We start from the raw sequence: 19,710 nt of genomic DNA on the forward strand, positions 1-19,710 counted from the left end.
AAGAGACACAGGGAGAGAGGCAGAGGCACAGGCAGAGGGAGAAGTAGGCTCCCTGCAGGGAGCCTGATGGAGAACTCAATTCCAGGACCCAGGGATCATGACCTGAGCCAAAGGCAGTTACTCAACTGCCAAGCCACCCAGATGCCCCTAGTAGGTGATTTTTAACACTAGTATGATTTAAGTCTGATATTTATTTTTGCTATATTTTATTGAGAGGCATTTTACTTTGTTTCCTCATCTTTATGTACTTTATGAGCTACTTCAGTGATTTAAAATTTTTAAAATTAAAAATTTTTCTTTCATATGTTGATTTTTTTTTTTAACACATGCTGAGATCTGCTTTTGAACTTTTAGATTTCGTTATACTGGTTGATCTGTCTTCATACCTGTACAATATTGTTCTGGGTGCAGGGCAGGGGGTTGTTTGTTTTTTTTATTTTTGAAGTGGAAGAGAGGGGCAGAGGGAAAGAGAATGTTAAGCAGACTCCATGCCCAGTGCAGGGTTGGTGTGGGGCTTGATCTCACAACCCTGAGATCAGGACCTGAGTTGAAATCAAAAGTCAGACCCTTAACTGAGCCACCCAGGCACCCTTATTCTAGTGGTATTTTTTGTCTGTTTTCATATCCATTGGGAGGTAATTTACCTACTTCTAAAAATAAACTATTTTTCCTTAAGGAACCAATAGCTAAAAGTAGTTGATAAGAGTCCTTTAATAGCCTCATTATTCATTGGGTGCAGAATATGGAACACTGTAATAATGAACTGAAATAAGATTTTTAAAAATCTAATCAGGGGATCCCTGGGTGGCGCAGCGGTTTGGCGCCTGCCTTTGGCCCAGGGCGTGATCCTGGAGACTCGGGATCGAATCCCACATCGGGCTCCCTGTGCATGGAGCCTGCTTCTCCCTCTGCCTATGTCTCTGCCTCTCTCTATTTCTCTCTCTGTGACTATCATAAATAAATTAAAAAAAAAAAATCTAATCAGAATTATTACCCAAGGAATCTGGAGCCTCAGTTCCCTTTTCTCCAAGCTCTACTCCATAAGCTGTTTTGAGTCTATGAAGGAATTATTCTTTAAATCTTCTATAAAATGTGAAACATTATCCTTTTCTATATACTCTTACTTCCTGATAGATTACCTTCAAGAGGCTGTCTAGTTAGGTTTAAAAGCATGGATGTAAAGACAGACTGCCTGGGGCCAGCTTTGTGCTTTACCACTTCTTAATTGTGTGGTTTTGAGCAGGTTATTTAACTTTCTATGCCTCAATTTCCTTATCTGTGGAAGAATAGAATGAGTTACTTACGAAAAGCACTTAGAACAGTGCCTGGCATGTATTAGATCTTTGTAAGCATTAAGTGCTGTTTTTATTCTGAATCAATGTCCAGAAATCCTGTTCACAGAATGTGTAAGCTTGCATTTTTTGCATAAACCTAGTAAGGATAATTTGAAACAAATAATTACCCTCTTCCCAGAATTTAAATGTGAACCCATTTTTAGCTAGAAAAATTGAACAGCTAAGTAAAGGGTGTGTGTGTGTTAATAAGGGCATATTCACGATATAATTCTAATTGTAACTAAGGAAGCAACTTCTCTAAATTTTAGTTTCAAGTCCCACTTAGTAGGATATATCAATTTTTAGTCACTGAAGGGATACTGATGAGTTGGAGAACATACAAGGTAGTTTTTATTTGATAGTGAGTACAGGCAAAAAACTTGTACAACTTGTTTTCATTTCTGCTGTCTTAAATTCTAAAGCCTTAAGTTTGCTAATGATGAACAATTTTGGTAAGAAGTGAAAATTTTTTTTGTCCTATACCGTTTTTGGAGTATGTGTATACATTTATTTTGTTAACTACATTTATTTTTCTGCCTCAGATAAAAAATTTATCACATTGTTAAACCCTCAAATAGGGATTAGGTTATAAATTCTCAGCTTTATTTTCCCTGAGTTATTCTCTATTGGTTAATAGTCAAAGTAAGTATGACAGTGATTAATAATAGTGAATTTTACTGTGTACATTCCTAGAAGCTGTTACTATAGCAGAAAACATAATCATCTCCCAAATTAGCAAATCTTACTATTAATACTAATATCCATTTTATGTGAAAATAACATTTCTGCCTCCCTTTCCTGGACATGTGGTGATCCCTTGTCTCTCTTCTCCAGTCAGCAGTTGTTATGGACTTTTCACAGCTGTCGTTATTGATTTGCATTAAAATATCTACCTAATTTGGCCTGGCTTCTGTTGTGGCTAGTGACTTATGCCCAAGAACTTGCTGACTGAATTTGTGGTATATTTTCAGAGCACTTGTTAACTGGCCCATTTGGCAAATGAACTCTAGATCTTGTCCTTTTTCTGAAACCCATGTTTTTATCAACTGAGTTAAGAGTTAAGTGCCTATAAAGTGAATTAATAAAATAAAATTCCAGCCTTCTAAGGCACTATATTTTTATAACATATATAAATTCAAAAGCATTTGATGAAGCTGGGGTTGGAGAAAGAAGGGCAGTAGTATTTGCGTCTTTTTAACTATGTGCATGTATTATTGGTGATAAACATTTAACATTTGTTAAAATGTTATTTTTCTTTTTTTTTTTTTATTTTTAAATAATCTCTGCACCCAATGTGAGTTTGAACTCAAAACTCCAAGGTCAAGATTCACATGTTCTACCAACCAAGCCAGCCAGGTGCCCCTAAAATGTTATTCTTTTAAAAAGATTTTACTTATTTGAGAGCACGCGCGAGAGAGCACAAGCAGAGGGAAGAGAAAGAAACAGAAGGCAGATACTTAAGCTGACTGAGCCACCCATGCACCTCTAAAATGTTGTGGGTTTTTTTGAAAGATTTTATTTATTTATTCATGAGAAACAGAGAGAGAGGTAGAGACACAGGCAGAGGGAGGAGCAGGCTCCATGCAGGGAGCCCAATGTGGGACTCCATCTCCAGGATCATGCCCTGGGCCGAAGGCGGCGCTAAACTGCTGAGCCACCCGGGCTGCCCTAAAATGTTATGATTATTTTTTAAAGATTTTATTTATTAATGAGAGACAGAGAGAGAGAGAGAGAGAGAACACGGCAGAGACATAGGCAGAGGGAGAAGTAGGCTCCACACAGGGAGCCCGACGGGGGACTCCATCCCGGGTCTCTAGTATCAGGCCCTGCGCCTCTACCCAGGGTGCCTTAAAATGTTATTTTTTTTAAATTTTTTATTTATTTATTTATTTTTTATTTATGATAGTCACACAGAGAGAGAGAGAGAGAGAGAGAGGCAGAGACACAGACAGAGGGAGAAGCAGGCTCCATGCACCGGGAGCCCGACGTGGGATTCGATCCCGGGTCTCCAGGATCGCGCCATGGGCCAAAGGCAGGCGCTAAACCGCTGCGCCACCCAGGGATCCCTAAAATGTTATTTTTAAAAGAAGTTCTAGGAGCTCCTGGGTGGTTCAGTCAGTTGAGTGCCTGACTCTTGCTTTCAGATCAGGTCGTGATCTCAGGGTCATGAGATCAAGCACTACATGGGGCTTCTCATTCAATGCAGAGTCCATTAAGATTCTCTCCCTCTTCCTCTGTCCCACCTCCCTCCCCATGCACCCATGTGCACTCTCTCTCAAATAAATCTTTAAAAAAAAAAGTTCTAGGGGATCCCTGGGTGGCTCAGCGGTTTAGCGCCTGCCTTTGGCCCAGGGTGCCATCCTGGGGTCCCGGGATCGAGTCTCACATCAGGCTCCCTGCATGGAGCCTGCTTCTCCCTCTGCCTGTGTCTCTGCCTCTCTCTCTCTCTGTCTATCATAAATCAATCAATAAATCAATCAATCTATCAATCTATCTTTTTTTTATAAGTTCTAAAAAGTCAGGCAAAATGAATAAATTATTGTGACAGGATTAGAAATCCTGCCATCTTGGGTGTGGGGTGCCTGAGTGGCTCAGTCAGGCATCTGCCATCTCAAATCATGATCTTCGGTCCTGGCATTGAGCCCTGCATTGGACTCCCTGCTCTGCTCAGTGAGGAGTCTACTTTTCCCTATTTCCCTCTCTGTTCTCTCTCTCTCTTAAATAAATAAAATTTAAAAATCCTGCCATCTTGGATTACTTTATTTTTGTTTTTATTTATTTATTTTTAAATCCTTGATTGCTTTATTTTTTAAGGGTTTTATTTATTTGAGAGAGCAAGAGTGAGCACAAATGGGAGGGGTGGGGAAGAGGGAGAGGGAGAAGCAAAATCCCCACTGAGCAGGGAAGCCCGACCTGGGGCTTGATTCCAGGACTCTGGAATCATGACCTGAGCCACCCTGGCGCCCCTTGGGTTACTCTAGATGCCCTTTAGTCTGCTTGAAATGCCATGCCCAGAATTTAACTGAGATTCTTGTGGTATGAGGAGCCCTTTAGTGGGGCACATTAACCCTATCCAGTTTTGTTCAAGGAAAAAAGTTAATTTTAAAAGTTTCTTGAATATACCTTCTTATGTTTATTTAACGTAATTATATAACACCTTGTATTTAATATGTACCAGATATTATTTTGTAAATATCAGTGTTTCATTTTACATACAAGTATTAAAATGTTTTATATGAATTTTAGAAATTTCTAAATTTAGGGGTGCCCGGGTGGCTTGGTAGGTTGAACATTTGACTTTTGATTTTGGCCTAGGTCATGATCTCAGGGTTGTAAGATTGAGCCCCGTGTCAGGTTCCACACTGGGTGTGAAGCTTGTTTAGGATTGTCTCTCTCCTTTTCCCTCTGCACCCCCCACCCAGATTTGTTAATTTAGTCTTATATTTCTCCTAGCAGAAGTATCTTTCCTGATCCTGCTATGTGATCGTACCAACTTTGAGTAGTATCCATTAAATTCATCAAATATTAAGTCCATCAAATTATATTCATAAGTATAACTAAAGTAGAAATTAAAATTAACATTTTAAAATTACCTTTTTCATTTTCATTTCAGCTTTACCAACAGGGACGCTTATGTCAATTGGGCAGTGAATTTTGTGAATTGGAAGTTTTTGCTAAAGTATTGAGAGCTTTGGATAAAAGGTAAAATCACGTTTTAAAAATTATGGTAAACTGTATATTTAAAATGCTAAATTTTACCATTGTAGCTTCTTAAGTATACTTCATTGGCTTTATGTGTATTCCCATTGTTCTGAATCCATCAATACCACCTTGCTTTTCGTGTTCAGAGGAAGAGAATGAGTTCGATCTTCTCCATGTAGCTGTTATCATGTAGTAAGAGCCACATACAGGTATGGGTGACACAGCTTTTGATTATGCTTGCTATTCACTTGAGCATTCTTCCCAAAATTTGTTTTAAAGCCATTTCTTTTCCCTAACCCTAGAAAAATAAGTTTTCACAAATTACTGCTAATTTCTTATATGAATATTGCCAAGTTGTTCCATGTGTTCAACAAATTAAGTATATACTTGTTGAATGGTATTACAGCAGTGATTAAGATCTACAACATCTCTTCCCATGGATTTTGTATTTTAGAGAGGAATGATAAAATAATAAGTAAATAATATAATTTAATTGTTCAGGGGTAACTTTGGAATGTGGCCTTTGTACTATAGAGAAACTTTTAGTTGGATAATTAAAATCTAAAAAAAAAAAAACATAACCGAGAACTTTACTTTGGTAAAAAAAAAAAAAAAAAAAAAAACCTACAGAAAACGTTTTAAAAACATTCTTTAAGAAAAGGTTGGCTTTTGAGATATGGATTTCTCTATATAATTCTAAACATGGCCATTGTAAAGATTTAGTGGAATACCTCTCTTTCATCTCTCAGGTTATCTTTCACCAAGTCCAAATCCCTTGGTAAGTGTTTAATATATTTGTGAAACTAAAAGCATGTAGTTTGAGTTTTCCCCCCTTTATCCAAAGCAGTGATTCCATTATTTACAATTTTGTTATTTAGAATTTTCCATTGAGATATAATTCACATCCCACCACACTCACCGTTTTAAATTGTACAATTCAGTGGCTTTTAGTGTATTCACAAGATTTTGCAACCATCACCACTGTCTAATTCTAGAATATTTCTATTACTCCAAAAAGAAACCCTGTACCCATTAACAATCACTTCCTATTTCCTCTTACCCAGGCCTACCATTAATCAACATTCTGTCTCTGAATTTACCTATTCTAAACACTTCATATAAAGAGAATCATATGATATATGGTCTTTTGTGACTGGCTTCTTTTACTTTTATAATGTTTTGAAGATTTATTCATGTCATTGCTTATATCAGTATTTCTTTCCTTTTTATGGCTGAGTAATTTTCCATTGTGTGAATATACTGTGTTTTGTTTAATCATTTATTGATGAACATTTTAGCTATTTGGCTATTCTGATAATGCTGCTATGAACATTTATGGACAAGATTTTGTTTGGACATATGTTTTCAATTCTCTTATATATGTAACTAGGGTATATACATATGATCACCCTATGTTCAACTTTTTTATGAACCTCAAAACTATTTTCCATAGTGGCTGTACTATTTTACATTCCTTCCATCAGTGTATGAGAGTTCCAGTGTTTACATATTTTTGGCATCACCTTTTTAAAATAGTAATCACATCCTACTGGATATGAAGTGGTATCTTGTTGTGATTTTGGTTTGCATATCCCAAATGATTGATGATGTTGATCATCTTTTCTTGTACTTATTGGTCATCTGTATATTTTCTTTGGAAAAAAAATCTCTATTTAAATCCATTGCCCATTTTTAAATTGGGTTATTGTTGAATTATAAGATGGCTTGGTTTTTAAGTTAGTTTTACGGGATGCCTGGGTGGCTCAGCGGTTGGGCATCTGCCTTTAGCTCAGGGCGTGATCCTGCAGCCCCGGGATCGAGTTCCGCATCGGGCTCTCTGCATGGAATCTGCTTCTCTCTCTCTGCCTCTGTCTCTCTGTGTCTCTCATGAATAAATAAGTAAAATATTTTTAATAAATAAAAGTTAGTTTCACTCTTTACTGTTATTTTTTTAAGATTTTATTTATTTATTCGTGAGAATACACAGAGAGGAGAGAGAGGCAGAGACACAGGCAGAGGGAGAAGCAGGATCCATGCAGGGAGCCCGACGTGGGAATCGATCCCAGTCTCCAGGATCACGCCCTGGGCTGAAGGCAGCGCTAAACTGCTGAGCCACCTAGGTTGCCCTCTTTACTGTTATTAATTTTCACATACAGGATCACTTAGTGATCTACTGAATAAACATGAGGCTAAATTGTGGATTATTGTGGCCTCATAATTTATAAGGCAAGAACGTTTTTTATCTTGTTCCATCTTGGAAAACAATAGTACTGTTATTTTTAAAAAGAAAGCTAGCACTTTTAAAAATATAAAATATATTACTTTTATAAAATAACCTTTTCTTCTCTTGCAGACATTTGCTTCATCATTGTTTCCAGGCTTTGATGGATCATGGTGTGAAAGTTGCTTCAGTCTTGGCCTATTCATTCAGTAGGCGGTGCTCTTACATAGCAGAATCAGATGCTGCAGTAAAAGAAAAAGCCATTCAGGTTGGCTTTGTCTTAGGTAAGTAATAGTAAAATAGAGGAGTGTTTTGTTCTATGACATGACTCGTTAAACCTATTAACAATAAAGGATTCCACTGGGACATTCCCAAAGTCTACATAAGGAGGTTATGAGAAAAACATCAGAAAAATTAGATATGATTTATTGAGTGTTAACTTTGGGTCACACACTACTGTAGGAATTTAAATGATATCTTTGGGTTGGAGGGTGCAGAGGGAGAAAGAGAATCTTAAGCTTCAGTCTCACAGGGGCTCAATTTTACAACCCTGGGATCATGACCTGAGCTGAAATTAAGATTAGGACACTTAACTGATTGAGCCACCCAGGTGCCCCAAATGTTATCTTTCTAAATCCTCATAACATTTCAGTATTGTGATGGTATTAATAGATTTTACAAGTGAGGAAGCATTCAGAAAAATTAAATAACTTGCTCTAGTCACATAGCTGGTAGTGGACTAAAAGTTTAGAATCCTGCATCTATGGATCCATACCATATACTTTGCTACATGTCATGCTGCCAACAGCCTCTTTCACCAGCTTACCATATGCTGTGACTGAGACTTAATCCTTTTGGGGCTTCAGTGTTTCAGTCTCTAAAATAAGCATTATCTTGTATTTCCTCATGGAGATGTTAGGAGAATACGGAAAACATACTTTGGAAAGGAATCTGAGAAGTTCTTGTATGCCATATGTAGAGAAATGTTTAAGGTTTGCATAACATTTTATATGATTTTTACAAATCTACATAGATTAGTTATGTTTCAGGCAACTACTTATTAAAGATGTTGCTACCCTTTTAGCTTTCTTTTTAAAAATTTTTTTTGAGGGCAGCCCCAGTGGCTCAGTGGTTTAGCGCCACCTTCAGCCCAGGGTGTGATCCTGGAGACCCGGGATCCAGTCTCATGTCAGGCTCCCTGCATGGAGCCTGCTTCTCCCTCTGCCTGTGTCTCTGTCTCTCTCTCTCTCTCCCTCCCTCTGTGTGTCTCTCCTGAATAAATAAGTAAAATGTTTTAAAAAAAAATTTTTTTTTAATGATTGTAGATTCCCAGGCAATATCAAAACCAGGAATTGACACTGGTTTAATACTGCTAACTTGACTATAGACCTTATTTAATTTTCAAGTTTTTACATGTACTCCTGTGTATGTGTGTCTGTTTCTGTGCAGTTGATTCCATGTAAAGATTCATATAACTGTCATTACCATCAGGTAATGGACTATTCCATCAGTACAGACTTTTGTTTTTAACTTCTCACATGCATATGCATCTTTTAGCTCTCTTACACATGCACATACACTTTCTTTGCCAACAAATTTTCATGATTTTTTCCTTCAGTCTTAGAATAATTATTTGTAGTCGTCATGGACAGTTTGCTGGAGAAACTTCAGAACCTTTTTTTTCTGGAAAACAAAAACAGAAACACTCAGCATTTATCCTTTGGTAATCCCATGGAATGTAAACTGCAACCAAGAATTGTGACCAAAGAATGTCTTTAACCAGAGTGTGTGATCTTGATGAATGTTAAGGTTGACATTCCCTCTAGTCCTAGGTGGTCATGTAAAAGTCGGTGGTAGAACAACTTTAGAATCAACAAAAGTGAAAGGCAGGAAGGTTAGTGTTCATTAAGGTCCTCTGTCATCTCCACAAACATTTATACCAGTATCTGGCCATTGTAATGAGCCAGATTAAAGAAATATCTTGGAGATAGAACCAAGTTCTAATGAACTCATAGTTACTTTATTGGTCTGGATTCTAAAATTACCAAAACGATGAAAAAAACTTCATATCGAAGTATACAGTGATGAAGATAATTTTTTAAATGGCAGCTTTATTGAGATGTTCTTTGAAATTGATTATGGAGAGATTGAAAAGCCATGTTTACCCTATAAGTTGAAAATATTAGGATCCTTTGAATTTATGGCTAATTAACTGGAAAATGTCAGTTCTTAGGCTATGGAGTAATTTTAGAGAGTTAAAACTCTTGACTCTTTATTCAAGGTCTCAACTTTAATCTAATTCTCCTAGTTTAAAAGTTTTTGTTTTGTTTTATTTTCTGTTTCACAGTATCTTTGTTTTGGGCCAACACAGGACTTTAATATTATGGGTGTTTTCATTTTAGATGATACTCATTTTAAGCATGTCACTCTAGCTTTCGAGTGATTTGTTAAGTTATTTAAAGTTATTGGTTTCCTTGTCCTTTAGGTGGCTTTCTTTCAGATGCAGGCTGGTACAGTGATGCTGAGAAAGTTTTTCTGTCCTGTCTTCAGTTGTGTACTCTACATGATGAGATGCTTCATTGGTTTCGTGCAGTAGAATGTTGCGTGAGGTGAGTTGGAACAGGTCCTTAGTGGCTTTATTATAGTTTTAGCTTTTATAAGCATACTCCAATATTTTTATAAACCTCTGAGGTGATATTTTTATTCACAGTTTCATTAGTTTGGCCTCCTGTCTTTCATCACCAAAATATAGTTAACTTATTGTGGTCATCTAAGCTTAATATTTTTTGCTTTGTCATAGAGCTTGTGTGTTCTGTTCATTGAACAAATATTTATCGAATACCTCTGTGTACTCACAACTGTGCTAGGTATTAGATGCTGATAAAATATATGTTTTTCTCAGATGTTATTTTTTTACTCTTGCTGTTTAGATTTCCAGAATTGTATATAGAGGATTAATATTTTACTTATAAGTAACTGTTTTCTTTAAAAATACATTATTTAACATGTACTTAAAGGAAGGCAAGCAAGGCTAGAAGTAACTTTGTTTTTACTGTCTTTATTTTTTCTATGCATTTAACATTTAGTTACAGCTATTTTCTTATACATGTTCTCTCTGCAAAATTGATTTGACATTTCTTAAAAAAATTTTTTTATGAAACCAGCGAGAAATCAAAATAAAGTAAAAAAACCAAACCAAAAAACACGCAGAAATTTCTTGTCGTAAGTTAAGTTTGGTCAATTTACTGAATTTATGTTCTATTTTTATTGAATAAAGGGTCATATTTCCTTGATATCTTAGAAATGAGTTAATTAAATTGGAACCTTCAAAGCTAGAAGATAGATCCTACTTTATAATACTATTGTTGATCTAAAATTGAATAAAGCACTCTTTTTTCTTTTTCTTTTTTTTCTGCTGGGGTTCAGTCTTCTGAGGTTGTCATTACCTTGTTTTATACGGGGATTATCTGTGTTAGACAGACTTTCAAATTCTGAAATTATTTTGTAGTATGCTACCTTAATTATAAATAATAATAAATTATATATATATAATATTTTATATATATAATATTTTATAATTACTATATATAATTTATAAGCCCTAGTAGGACCAGGGCTCCCTCTCTCCTTCCTGTGTTGTCATCTTTATCATGTAGCTCCTATCATTGTGTCTACACAGGTTATAGGCAGGGAGAAGGGCAAAAAGCTCATGCCAGCTGAGTCTGCTTTTTCTTTTTCTTTTTCTTTTTCTTTTTCTTTTTATTTTTATTTTTATTTTTATTTTCTTCTTTTCTTCTTTTCTTTCTTGTCAGAAAAAAATAGAAGTCTAGCCCTGTTTCTTTGCTTAACTCTCTTCAAAATTGAGACACATTCCGCATATCCTTCAGCCTGTATAAGGTGATCGGGGGAGCAAAGCATTTTTTATTGTGTTTTTTAATTCCTTCCTTGAATGAACTTATGGGTCTACATTAAGGAAAGGAGGGGAGGGAAAAATTGGATAGGTAATGTCAACACAGTATCTTTCTTGGCTGTTTTTTGAAACAGGCATATATGAAATTGAAAAAAATACCTGAACTAAGAATACCTGAACTAAGAACTATTTATAATACAAGGTTACTGCCTATGTACATAGACCTTTTGTTCTTTTTTTTTTTTTTTTTTTTAAGATTTTGTTTATTTATTCATGAGACACAGAGAGAGAGAGAGAGAGGCAGAGACACAGGCAGAGGGAGAAGCAGGCTCCATGCAGAGACTCCGATGCGGAACTCGATCCCAAGCCTTCAGGATCGCTCCCTGGGCTGAAGGCAGGCACTGAACTGCTGAGCCACCCAGGGATCCCCAGACCTTTTGTTCTTAAGAATTTTAAGTTTCAAAATAAAATGTGCTTCTATGCAGCTATTATACTTGCCAACGTCCTGGCCATTACAGGTGTATTTAATGTAATTTATATATAATATATAGTTTAGTCATCCCCTTAGTATTATTTAAAAAAAAGATTAAATTTTTTACTTAGCTTTTTTTAAAGCAAAAAAATTGGGGGGAATTAATTGATCATATGTTTAATTGAATTGAAAAAGAAGTGTATTGCAGAACAGATACTAAAGAAATTCTTTGCCTAATAACACAAGCTTTTGAACTTAATGTGAGAGTATGGGTTTTGTTTTTGCCTTTTGTTTTTTAATGGGAGTTCTCTGCCCTTTTTTTTAAAAAAATTAATTTATTTCTTTTAGTACTTTACACTCAAAGTAGAGCTCAAACTCACAACCCCAACATCAAGAGTCACATATTCCACTGACGGAGTCAGGCAGGTCCCCCAAGAGTGTGTTTTTTTTTTTTTTTTAATTATTTATTTATTTATTCATTCATTCATTCATTCATTCATTCATGAGAGACACAGAGAGAGAGAGAGAGAGGTAGAGACACAGGCAGAGGGAGAAGCAGGCTCCATGCAGGAAGCCAGACGTGGGACTCGATCCCGGGTCTCCAGGATCACGCCCTGGGCTGACAGCGGCGCTAAACCGCTGAGCCACCCGGGCTGCCCAAGAGTTTGTTTTTTAATGTAATATCATAAAGGTGGTTTCTAATCTGGGCTGGCATGGAAGCAGTATAGAGCAAATGTCAGAGAATCTTCTTGTTAAATCTGCTATCACTTCTCAGTCCTTTTGCAATCCTTGAAGACTCTGCCTGTTTTCCTATACTCATTATCTATATAATAGCTTCATTTTTTCTGCCTTTGTGTCTATTGCCAAACAAATTTTTAAATACAGAAAATTATGAAAAGAATAAATATTATCTATAATCCTGTTGCCTAGAAATAACCACAATTACTCTATTAGTGTATTTTTTTAATTTTAAGTGTGAAAGGAACTTCTGAACTGATGGAGGAAAGACTTAAATTTAGATTAAAAAGAACTCTGAGTCCTACACAATTGGATTTCCTAAAATCAAAGAATACATAGAAATTGGAAGCTAGAAGACAGTAGAAGTATTTCCTTTATTATTATTATTATTATTTTTAAGATTTTATTTATTTATTCATAGAGACACACAGAGAGAGAGGGGGGCAAGGCACAGGCAGAGGGAGAAGCAGGCTCCATGCAGGGAGCCTGACGTGGGCCTGGATCCAGGGTCCCCAGGATCACACCCCAGGCTGCAGGCGGCACTAAACCGCTGCGCCACCGGGGCTGCCCAAGTATCTCCTTTATTGAGAGAAAATGGTATACTTTGCCAACTTTTAGGGTAAAATAAAGAATTTTCACATACATAGGGATGCAATATACTTCCATGTACTTGAGCTGAAGAAAATACTCAAGAAATTTCCCTAACCAAATAAAAAGTTCAGTAATAACAATTCTCAAGATAGGAGAAGATATAGAAATGGTGGTAAGCAGTGAATTTTGTAATACATAGTTACATGTAAATGGGGTAGAAAGAAAATGAAGACCAAATTGGGAATCTTTTTTTGTATACATTTTTTATTGGAGTTCGCTTTGCCAACATATAGCATAGCACTCAGTGCCCATCAGCCAGTCATTCCAATGCCCCGCCCACCTCCCTTTCCACCACCCCTTGTTCGTTTCCCAGAGTTAGGTATCTCTCATGTTCTGTCACCCTCACTGATATTTCCCACTCATTTTCTCTTGTTTCCCCTTTAATCCCTTTCACTATTTTTTATAGACGCCAAATGAATGAGACCATATAATGTTTGTCCTTCTCCGATTGACTTATTTCACTCAGCATAATACCCTCCAGTTCCATCCACGTTGAAGCAAATGGTGGGTATTTGTCGTTTCTAATGGCTGAGTAATACTCCATTGTATATATACATACCACATCTTCTTTATCCATTCCCCTTTCGATGGACACCAAGGCTTCTTCCACAGTTTGGCTGTTGTGGACATTGCTGCTATAAACATTGGAGTGCAGGTGTTCTGCCATTTCACTGCATCTGTATCTTTGGGGTAAATGCCCAGCAGTGCAATTGCTGGGTCGTAGCTCTATTTTTAACTCTTTGAGGAGCCTCCACACACTTTTCCAGAGTGGCTGTACCAGTTCACATTCCCACCAACAGTCCAAGAGGGTTCCCCTTTCTCCACATCCTCTCCAACATTTGTTGTTTCCTGTCTTCCTAATTTTCACCATTCTCACTGGTATGAGGTGGTATCTCATTGTGGTTTTGATTTGTATTTCCCTGATGGCAAGTGATGTGGAGCATTTTCTCATGTGCTTGTTGGCCATGTCTATGTCTTCCTCTGTGAAATTTCTGTTCATGTGTTTTGCCCATTTCATGATTGGATTGTTTGTTTCTTTGCTATTGAGTTTAATAAGTTATTTATAGATCTTGGATACTAGCCCTTTATCTGATAGGTCATTTGGAAATATCTTCTCCCATTCTGTAGGTTGTCTTTTAGTTTTATTGACTATTTCTTTTGCTGTGCAGAAGTTTTTTATCTGATTAAGTCCCAATAATCCGTTTTTGCTTTTGTTTCCCTTGCCTTCGTAGATGTATCTTGCAAGAAGTTGCTGTGGCCAAGTTCAAAAAGGGTGTTGCCTGTATTCTCCTCTAGGGTTTTGATGGATTCTTGTCTCACATTTAGATCTTTCATCCATTTTGAGTTTATCTTTGTGTATGGTGAAAGAGAGTGGTCTAGTTTCATTCTTCTGCACGTGGATGTCCAATTTCCCAACACCAGTTATTGAAGAGACTGTCCATTTTCCGGTGGATAGTCTTTCCTGCTTTGTCAAAGATGAGTTGACCATAGAATTGAGGGCCCATTTCTGGGTTCTCTCTTCTGTTCCATTGATCTATGTGTCTGTTTTTTTGCCAGTACCACACTGTCTTGATGATCACAACTTTGTAGTACAACCTGAAATCTGGCATTGTGATGCCCCTGGCTCTGGTTTTCTTTTTCAATATTCCTCTGGCTATTCAGGGTCTTTTGTGATTCCACACAAATCTTAAGATGATTTGTTCCAATTCTGTGAAGAAAGTCCCTGGTATTTTGATAGGGATTGCATTAAATGTGTAAATTGCCCTGGGTAGCATTGACATTTTCACAATATTAATTCTTACAATCCATGAGCATGGAATATTTTTCCATCTCTTTGTGTCTTCCTCAATTTCTTTCAGAAGTGTTCTGTAGTTTTTGGGGTATAGATCCTTTACCTCTTTGGTTAGGTTTATTCCTAGGTATCTTATGCTTTTGGGTGCAATTGTAAATGGGATTGATTCCTTAATTTCTCTTTCTTCAGTCTCATTGTTAGTATATAGAAATGCCACTGATTTCTGGGCATTGATTTTGTATGCTGCCACACTGCCAAATTGCTGTATGCGCTCTAGCAATCTTGGGGTGGAGTCTTTTGGGGTTTCTGTGTACAGTATCATGTCATCTGCGAAGAAGGAGAGTTTGACTTCTTCTTTGCCAATTTGAATGCCTTTTATTTCTTTTTGTTGCCTGATTGCTGCAGCTAGGACTTCTAGTACTATGTTGAATAGCAGTGGTGAGAGTGGACATCCCTGTTGTGTTGCTGATCTTAGGGGAAGGGCTCCCAGTGTTTTCCCATTGAGAATGATATTTGCTGTGGGCTTTTCGTAGATGGCTTTTAAGATGCTGTGGAATATTCCCTCTATCTCTACACTCTGAAGAGTTTTGATCAGGAATGGATGCTGTATTTTGTCAAATGCTTTCTCTGCATCTATTGAGAGGATCATATGGTTCTTGTTTTTTCTCTTGTTGATATGATCTATCACGTTGATTGCTTTACAAGTGTTGAACCAGCCTTGCATCCCGGGGATAAATCCCACTTGGTCAGGGTGAATAATCTTAATGCACTGTTGGATCCTTTTGGCTAGTATCTTGTTGAGAATTTTTGCATCCATGTTCATCAGGGATATTGGTCTATAATTCTCCTTTTTGCTGGGGTCTTTGGTTTTGGAATTAGGGTGATGCTGGCCTCATAGAATGAATTTGGAAGTATTCCATCCCTTTCTATCTTTCAGAACAGCTTTAGTAGAATAGGTATTGTTTCTTCTTTAAATGTTTGATAGAATTCCCCCTGGGAAGCCATCTGGCCCTGGACTTTTGTGTGTTGGGAGGTTTTTAATGACTGCTTCAATTTCCTCTCTGGTTATTGGCCTGTTTAGGTTTTCTATTTCTTCCTGTTCCAGTTTTGGTAGTTTGTGGTTTTCCAGAAATGTGTCCATTTCTTCTAGATTGCCTAATATATTGACATATAGCTGCTCATAATATGTTTTTTTTTTTTTAAAGATTTTATTTATTTATTTATTCATAGAGACACACAGAGAGAGAAAGAGGCAGAGACACAGGCAGAGGGAGAAGCAGGCTCTATGCAGGGAGCCTGACGTGGGACTCGATCCAGGGTCTCCAGGATCATGCCCTGGGCTGCAGGCGGCGCTAAACCGCTGCACCACCGGGGCTGCCCTCATAATATGTTTTTAAAATCGTTTGTATTTCCTTGGTATTGGTTGTGATCTCTCCTTTTTCATTCGTGATTTTATTAGAATCTTTTCTCTTTTGTTTTTAATAAGGCTGGCTAATGGTTTATCTATCTTATTAATTCTTCCAAAGAACCAACTCCTGGTTTTGTTGATCTGTTCTACAGTTCTTCTGGTCTCTATTTCAAGATTCGAGTTCTGCTCAAATCTTTATTAACTCTCTTCTTCTGCTTGGTGTAGGTTTTATTTGCTGTTCTTTCTCCAGTTCCTTTAGGTGCAAGGTTAGGTTGTGTAATTGAGTTTTTTCCAATTTTTTGAGGATTGTTTGTATTGCGATGTATTTCCCTCTCAGGACCGTTTTTGCTGTATCCCAAAGATTTTGAACAGTTGTGTCTTCATTCTCATTGGATCTTCTAATTCTTCTCTAATTTCCTGGTTGACCCTTTCATCTTTTAGCAGGATGCTCTTTAACCTCCATGTGTTTGAATTTCTTCCAAATTTCTTCTTTTGATTGAGTTCAAGTTTCAAAGCATTATGGTCTGAAACTATGCAGGGGACAATCCCAATCTTTTGGTATCAGTTAAGACCTGAATTGTGACCCAGTATGTGGCCTATTCGGGAGAAAGTTCCATGTGCACTTGAAAAGAATGTGTATTCAGTTGCTTTTGGATGTAAAGTTCTGTAAATATCTGTGAAATCCATCTGGTCCAGTGCATCATTTAAAGCTCTTGTTTCTTTGGAGATGTTGTGCTTAGAAGTTCTGTCATTTGCAGAAAGCACTGTGTTGAAGTCTCCCAGTATTAGTGTATTATTAATTGATATACTTGGCAGCTCCCACATTAGGGGCATAAATATCCATGATTGTTAGGTCCTCTTGTTGGATAGATCCTTTAAGTATGATATAGTGTCCCTCTTCATCTCTTACTACAGTCTTTGGGGTAAACTTTAATTTATCTGATCTGAGGATTGCTACCCCACTTTCTTTTGAGGACCATTTGTTGTTTTTTTTTTTTTTTTTTTTTTTTAATTTTTATTTATTTATGATAGTCACACAGAGAGAGAGGGGCAGAGACACAGGCAGAGGGAGAAGCAGGCTCCATGCACCGGGAGCCCGACTTGGGACTTGATCCCGGGTCTCCAGGATCGCACCCTGGGCCAAAGGCAGGCGCTAAACTGCTGCGCCACCCAGGGATCCCTTGAGGACCATTTGAATGGTAACTGGTTCTCCAACCTTTCATTCTCAGGCTGGAGGTGTCCTTAGGTCTAAAATGAGTCTCTTGTAGACAGCAAATAGATGGGTCTTGCTTTTTTATCCAGTCTGGAACCCAGCGTCTTTTGATGGGATCATTAAGCCCATTCACCTTCAGAGTTACTATTGAAAGATATGAATTTAGTGTCATCATAATACCTATTCAGTCCCTGTTTTTGTGAATTATTTCTTTGGGCATCTTCTTTCTTTTACAGAGACCCTCTTAATATTTCTTGCAAAGCCAGTTTGGTGGTCACATATTCTTTCAGTTTCTGCCTATCTTGGAAGCTCTTTATCTCTCCTTCTATTCTGAATGAGAGCCTTGCTGGATAGAGTATTCTTAGCTGCATGTTCTTCTCATTTAGGACCCTGAATATATCCTGCCAGCCCTTTCTGGCCTGCCAGGTGTCTGTGGAGAGGTCTGCTGTTAATCTAATATTTTTCCCCATATAAATTAGGGATCTCTTGTCTCTTGCTGCTTTAAGGATTTTCTCTTTATCTTTGGAATTTTCAAGTTTCACTATTAAATGTCAAGGTGTTGAATGGTTTTTATTGATTTTGAGGGGGGTGGGATCTCCCTATCTCCTGGATCTAATGCCTGTTTCCCTCCCCAAATTAGGGAAGTTCTCAGCTATGATTTGTTCTAATATGCTTTCTGGTCCTCTGTCCCTTTCAGCGTCCTCTGGAACCCCAGTTAAACGTATATTTTTCCTTCTGATACTGTCATTTATATCCCTTAACTTTTCCTTATGGTCTTTTAATTGTTTTTTCTCTTTTTTCCTTAGCTTCCTTCCTTGCCATCAACTTGTCTTCTGTGTCACTCACTCTTTCTTCTACCTCATTAATCCTCATCGTTAGGACCTCCAGTTTGGTTTTTTTTTGTTTGTTTGTTTGTTTGTTTTTTTTTAATTTTTTTTTAATCTTATTTATGATAGAGAGAGAGAGAGAGAGAGAGGCAGAGACACAGGCAGAGGGAGAAGCAGGCTCCATGCACCGGCAGCCTGACGTGGGATTCGATCCTGGGTCTCCAGGATCGTGCCCTGGGCCAAAGGCAGGCGCCAAACCGCTGCACCACCCAGGGATCCAAGGACCTCCAGGTTGGATTGCATCTCATTTAATTGATTTTTAATTTTGGCTTGATTAGTTCTAAATTCTGTAGTCATGAAGTCTCTTGAATCATTTATGCTTTTTTCCAGAGCCACCAGTAGCTTTATAATTGTGGTTCTGAACTGGCTTTCTGACACCAAATTGTAATCCAAATTCTGTAATTCTGTGGCAGAGTACTGTTTTTGATTCTTTCTTTTGTGGTGAGTTCTTTCTAGTAATTTTGCTCAGTGCAGAGTGGCTAAAAACGAGTTGTACTTGTTAGAAGTGCAGACTCTTCTCTCTGTTGCGTTCCAGCTGATCTCTCTTTAAGTCTCAGGTCGAATTTGTAGGTCTTCAGGATGATTTGAAGGTTGTCTAGTAAGTTGGTGGGGACAGGTGACTTGGGGATCCTACACCTCCGCCATCTTGCTCCGCCGCCCCCCACCCCAGGAATTTGTAGTATGTTTTAAGGTGTTTTTTTTTTTTTTCAAACTGGAAATGAAAGGGAAATTTTAGAAATAACATAAAACCTAGAAGAAAACATAAACCTAGAAGAAATTAAATTCTAGGTTACCACTTACTATTAAATGTCAGGTAAGATTTCTTTTTTCCCTGAAAATGAATTGTTAGTAAGTTGCCTTACAAAGCCCCTCGTGTAATGTGATGTTCTTTCAAGTGTATCATTTTTAACAACAAACTATTTGGGAAAGAAATGTTAGCCTGAAAACTCAGCCAGTGCCAATGTCAGGAAGTTCAGAGACCACCTGGCCGAATTTTCATTTTGAGGAAGTAATTTAATTTAATACATTCACGATTATATTTCCATTAACTGCCTTCTTAAAGTTTATTTGTTTTTAGTAACCTTTATACCCAATGTGGGGCTCAAACTCACAACCCCAAGATCAACTGAGATCGAGAGTCTCATGCTTACCCAACTGAGCCAGCCAGGTACTCTTTCATTGCCTTTTTAAATACTACTTTAAAAAATGATACAGTGAGTTTGGTCAGGGAGATTGTGGCTATCTACTTGCCTTAGGTGGATCAGAAAAGCCCAGCAATTTTAATGCTTTGCAAATGGTTATGGTGTCTTTGGATAAAATTTCTGGCAACATCATATCAGACTCAAAAGTGCTGATTTTCAAACAGTAAAAACATTTTACTC

General features: G+C 37.4%; 1 protein-coding gene across 1 annotated transcript in view; it reads left to right on the forward strand.

Moving 5' to 3' along the window:
- APPBP2 (amyloid beta precursor protein binding protein 2) overlaps positions 1-19,710 on the forward strand; it is a 70,057-nt gene that overhangs the window by 21,499 nt on the left and 28,848 nt on the right. Inside the window, exons 2-4 of the mRNA XM_038547989.1 lie at positions 4,948-5,036; positions 7,390-7,541; positions 9,743-9,866. Coding sequence (XP_038403917.1) covers positions 4,948-5,036; positions 7,390-7,541; positions 9,743-9,866 — 365 coding nt within the window. The remainder of the gene's footprint in view (positions 1-4,947; positions 5,037-7,389; positions 7,542-9,742; positions 9,867-19,710) is intronic.

The sequence above is a fragment of the Canis lupus genome, chromosome 9 (genome assembly GCF_011100685.1).
Source record: "Canis lupus familiaris isolate Mischka breed German Shepherd chromosome 9, alternate assembly UU_Cfam_GSD_1.0, whole genome shotgun sequence".
NCBI classification, from domain to species: domain Eukaryota; kingdom Metazoa; phylum Chordata; class Mammalia; order Carnivora; family Canidae; genus Canis; species Canis lupus.